This window comes from Polyodon spathula, chromosome 20, assembly GCF_017654505.1.
Source record: "Polyodon spathula isolate WHYD16114869_AA chromosome 20, ASM1765450v1, whole genome shotgun sequence".
Classification (NCBI taxonomy): domain Eukaryota; kingdom Metazoa; phylum Chordata; class Actinopteri; order Acipenseriformes; family Polyodontidae; genus Polyodon; species Polyodon spathula.
Window position 1 is genome coordinate 23,547,467 of NC_054553.1, and position 5,468 is coordinate 23,552,934.

The 5,468-nt window shown below is 33.4% G+C and overlaps 1 protein-coding gene across 1 annotated transcript; it reads left to right on the forward strand.

The window, feature by feature from the left end:
* Positions 1–479: 479 nt before the first annotated feature.
* Positions 480–4,766, forward strand: LOC121295675 (protein NATD1-like). Its single transcript, XM_041220634.1, has 3 exons — positions 480–709; positions 1,418–1,536; positions 2,075–4,766. Exons 1-3 carry the CDS (start codon positions 559–561, stop codon positions 2,189–2,191), a joined length of 387 nt encoding a protein of 128 aa, XP_041076568.1. The 5' UTR covers positions 480–558; the 3' UTR covers positions 2,192–4,766.
* Positions 4,767–5,468: the final 702 nt, after the last annotated feature.

Below are 5,468 nucleotides of genomic sequence, written 5' to 3' on the forward strand. Positions count from 1 at the left end.
AAATACATTTTTACATCAGAAATACAATGCATCATGTAGAGATGTTGAGTCACATTCATTTGGTGTCAGTTTTTAGCGGTCTCACACATGACCAAGGACAATGCATTTTAATCTCATTTTTATTTTATATGTTTTGACTAAGTCATCTGTAAATGTTTTCAGGTTTAGGTATTTACACACGATTTTTGCTTTTTTTTTTTCCTTTACATAATGAACTTTTTTTTGTGAATAAAATATCCTATTAAACTGTTGACCTACTTTTGGATAGGCACAAATGTATGATCACACAGGTATTGATAAATATCAAGTACAAATACAAAAATAAATATAGTAAATAGCCATGAGAAAGGTGCATAAATACCATTGCAACCGTTGTATAAGGAAAATTATTGTTTCTTTATGATAAAATAAAAACTGTGTATTGAATATAAAATATAAATATCTGTACTCTGCTCAACACTACACTGGCGGCCGTTTCGAGCACGACACCTGTGTACACAATAATATGTTTAGTAATCCGGAAACCAAATTCAGATTCAGCTGTGACGTTTTGTAAACATGGCTTTAAAGTCATTTTTGTCCAAAACAAAAATATTTAGAAAATTTGATTTTTTGAGCTGCCGTTCTTCTTGCAGTCCCAGTTCAAGTAGTATTTTTACAGTAAAACACGATCGGGAAAAACAGCGCTTCACTATCAAGCTGGAACATGGTAAGTCCAGATCTACTACCGCTTGTTTGCCGAGATAGCCCATGGCTCAAGCGGGGGTGTTTCCAACTTGAGTATGGGGCGGAAGCAAAAAGAGAAGGCCGTAGTAAACATTGGACACGTTAGTTATATCTCTGAATCAAAATAATACGTGTTTTAATGCACGAACAGTTCCTAATTTTCAACCAGTTTATTCTTTACAGCTTGCCAACGATCACTGAAGTCCTGCCCAGCCCACAAAGGCTTCTGGGCTAATATCATTAAACCGTAATGGAATGAAATTGTGTCTAAGCCTACCCAAAACCACAATGCAAACTGAGAAAAATTAACAAGAATTAACAAAGTTTAACGAACATTTTGAAGTTATTATATGGTACATTACATATCATATAGGTAAATTCAAATATACTTTGTTTTGTCAATTAGTCCATTACACTGTAAGCACCCATATCAGTTTCCTGGCTGATTTTCTTTTTTCTTTTTTCAGTTCATTGCTGAACCCTTGGAAGTGCATGTTTAAATGGTATAATAACTTGAGTTGGTTTTAATCAGTGGATCCATAGTTTCTCAGTTTAACTACAACAACATGTTGGGATGATTTTACATCAAAATAACTGTAATCTCAGTCTCCGAAAACATAATTACTAAAGCCCTGTATATTTCTGAATTGTATATTTGAGATGTTTAGTATATTCATATATCTGCTTACAGATACTTCAGAGCAGGCCGTGCTGTATTATGAGTACACTGGAAATAAAAAAGTAAACCTTCTGTCTACAGTAGTACCCACAGAATTCAGAGGAAAAGGAATTGGAAAACGTTTAGCTGAGGTACAGAAAGAAATACAGTCTTTATGTATTTAAGAAAGTTGAATGTGTGTAGCTTTCAGAGTACGTGTGCCTGTTGTTTAAACCCTTCTAATAAAACAAAGGCGTGTGCTTATGATTGTGAGTTCAGGAGCAGCTCTTCAGTTCTAGTTGCCCATAGACATATGTAACACAGGCTAGATCAGTGTGTCTTTATTTTAGTAAACACCAGTGCACCAGCAGTGTATTGCCAGCAGAAACAAAAGGTAAAAGGCAGACCACTATATGGCGCTGGATTTTACTTCGCTGATCTAGCCTATGTTAAATATCATATATCATATGTTGAATATCATATACTAAAGAGGTGAAAGCAGACTTCAAAAAAAAAAAAGTAATTGCAACAGAACCACTCTGAATGATTGCAAACATAAAAATGTAAGTGGGCAGTAAAGAAAAAAAAAGAAAGCTAAGAAAAGGAAAATCCGAAGCATTGGATTAGTGTGTGCTCAGTACTTACCTCTTCAAAATACTTTTAACTGATATAAACCTTTTAATACAACAGGCTGCCATGGATTTTGTTGTTGAAGAGAACCTAAAGGCAGATGTAAGTTGCTGGTATATAAAGCAATATGTTGAAGAAAACCCTCTCCCGAACTACAAGGATCACATTTCAAACTGAATGTCATCACTGCAACATGGAACAAGTTACTAAGAATAGCAGTCTCTGCTGGGAAGATCACTATCTATACACAGGTGTTAACAGTTAGAATGAGTTTCAAAGAACAGCTGCAGTTTAAATTGATTTTAAAAAAGGATTCCAGATTAAATAAATTACAAGTACTGTACTAACTAATGTCTAGGAAGAGGCTGATTTGTGTACCGTTTTAATTCATGTTCCATTTTATATCCTTTTTTAGCTAAGAAGAAAATGTGAAAAAGACTGCTGTGTCATACTGTACGTAATTCAAGCGCAGCAAGATAATTATAACTTTATTAAATGTACACTGTTTTCTAGCTCGATACAAAATACCGCTGGGGTGGCTCACTACAGAAGATAGAAATGTGGTTTAATTATAATCTAATTTATGATAAAAAAAAAAGTTTATAGTTTACAGATCACATATCCATTTTGGTTTTGTTTAACTTAATAAATCAAACTTTAGTATTGAAACTATATTAAATAGTATTGAGAATTACACACTGACAGAATACTATGTAAATACAGTACTCTGTATCATTAAAATTTATTATATTAAATTACTGGTTGAATAGCTGGGGTTAATTTTATTTATTGTAGATTTTAATCCAGCGTGCTAACAAATGTGTGTAATCCCAGGCAAGGGTTGTACTGTATATTCCCGTGTTTGGGTATAATCTGATAAACTGTTGATTTTATACAAGTGGTCACTTCAATATTGTGAATTTATTAAAGGAAATGCTGTAGCCAACATAAAGCAATGCTAAATATGTAGTGACATAAACAGACCATCTTTAGTGATAGGTAATTCTTTTACCACTAGGTGGCACCAGAGTACACTGTTTGCTGTTGTGGCACTATAATAGGGTTGTCAATATAGTTATGCAATATCCAGTTATCATTCATTAAAATATTTATCTATTACCATAGAAGATACAACTAAACAATGTGATAATGCATTAAACATAAATCAAGAAATTAGATTGTTGTGGAAAATTCAATATTACGCAACCATCACATTGACTGAATCCATGACATAAGATACCATAGTAGTAAGACATGTGTAATAATGCTGATGGTTACATTTTGAGCCTAATAATAATAGCTGTTTAAATCTGATTGAGTACCACATAAGTATAAATTATACTTTGCAAGAGAAAGATACTATTTGAATACAATTCAATTACTAATACAATACAATTCTTTGCCATCAATGGCAACACTTTAAAAAAAAAAAATTAACAAATACTGTTTTTAATGATATAATAGCAGCCTGCCATTTGTTCATACTATTGTGGCACTGCTTTAATAAAAATATGAAGTGGTCAGTGGAACAAAGTGCTAAAACTAGCAATTGCTTGTCCTGTACTGTTGCCTCTTTCAAAACCATTACATGTGGTGACCATCTTTTGATAAGGGCACTGTAGCAATCTAATGCATCTGCACTGACGAGAATGTCCAAGCTTGGCTGTATTATGTTTATCAAAGATGCCTAAATAATTAACTTCAATTAAATGACTCTCTCCAAAAGAGGGGAGAGATTGTATCTGCTAATTGTTTTAAGCTTGTACTTGATTTATTTCCAGGTTACAGTGATTTAAAAGCATTTGTGCTCAATATGTTACATTTGAAATGTTATAATGGTCCTCTTCATTGTTTTTGCTGTTCTTTTATGTCTTTTCCATGTCTCTTAGTAACTACCTTCTTGTGGATCCTGGTACAAAAAATACATGGCGGTCGAAATCCGGACAGGGTCAACACCCACTAACAAAGTCTAAAACCTTTACAGTAAAATACAAAAAAGCCCATAGGAATTATACCATTACAATACAGTATTATTCTGAGGGAACCATTATTAAAGTACAACATCACCAGAATGGCAACACAATGGAATTATAGAACTAATACACAGTTGTATTGATATGATAGTGTATTGATTAACACTGTTGTTTTACCATTTGTACATGTAAATAGGAAAATGTTCCCACTCTACAAATGTGGCATCATCCTACCAATGGTACTATAGAACTGTTGTCATTGCAGTGCCACGCTACAAGCTCATGTGGTAACCCGCCTTCTTTTTAAAAACGCTTTGGGGGTGTTGCTCAATAAGTGGTACAACCTCAGTACTTTCTAGAAATCCATATACACAGCACTGGTCATTACAGCTTACTCATCACCTGCATTTATGTTTTATTTTATACTGTACAAATGCACTGCTGCCGTCATCTTACATTATGAGTCACTTGCTTCTGTGTGCAATTTACTTTAATTAGTACAGTAGTTGATTTGCCATGTTTTAAAGAAATATGCCATAGTGGAATGTATACAGTGTGGAACGCCATGTTCCGACTACTCAGACTCTCACTACTAGACTGTTAAATCTTTGTATACTGCACTATTGTATGTGCTTCTGTTTCTTTGTATCACATTGCCTCTTAGTATAATTTTTTTCTCTCCAATTTATAATGTTCAATTATGTTTGAAATTAAACAATCTTTTTAAAATGTGGATCAATTCCAAAATGCTTAGCCAATAAAACAGTTTTAAATTGAAATATGTTAATGCACACTATTTCAAAGTCCTGTGTAGGGTGTGCCCTATTTAAATATATACACTGGCTTTGTGATCAAAATGTGGGCCAAAATTTATGTGTACATTTATATTTACCTAAAAAAGAATCTTTGCACAAAGAGAAAACAAGTTGATTATAAAAACCCCAAAACAACCAGAATCATCTTACTAATATTAATATGATATCTTGTCATGCCCATTCATAAAGTTGACAAAGAATTGAGTTAGAGGTTATGATATTAGATCTGAAAATAGACAAGCTAATCAGCTGCTACAAACATAAAATGACTTCTATGGGTCAATAAGATGTGATAAAGGATGTTCCAATGATATATTTATTTATAACGGCAGAAAAGTCACTTTAATTGGCCATCTCTAACCAGCAGGAGATTATGCCATTGGTTAACCTCTATTTCCATATGTTAACATAACAAAGCTGTCTTTTATCTGCGCTCTCAGCTTCCACTGACAGTGTATAAATAGGCCCTAAGATCTACTTGTCATAAAAAAAAACAAAAACAAAAAAAAACAAAGGTGCCATCGAGAGTCTAATTCTAGCAAATTAACATTTACCTCCAGGGCTTCCTTTAGATCAAATTCAAAATCTGATCACAGTTTTACCCACTGGCTTAAGGCTGATCCTGTGCTACCTGAGATCTGATTGAGTGTAAATACAGGAAATTAA

What these genes read in the sequence shown, in the direction of transcription:
- LOC121295675 (XM_041220634.1), top strand. Translation starts at nt 559, where the DNA reads ATGGCTTTAAAGTCATTTTTGTCCAAAACAAAAATATTTAGAAAATTT. An exon ending in CACTATCAAGCTGGAACATG is followed by an intron (nt 710 to 1,417) that starts GTAAGTCCAGAT and finishes ATCTGCTTACAG; the next exon opens with ATACTTCAGAGCAGGCCGTG. An exon ending in TTGGAAAACGTTTAGCTGAG is followed by an intron (nt 1,537 to 2,074) that starts GTACAGAAAGAA and finishes TTAATACAACAG; the next exon opens with GCTGCCATGGATTTTGTTGT.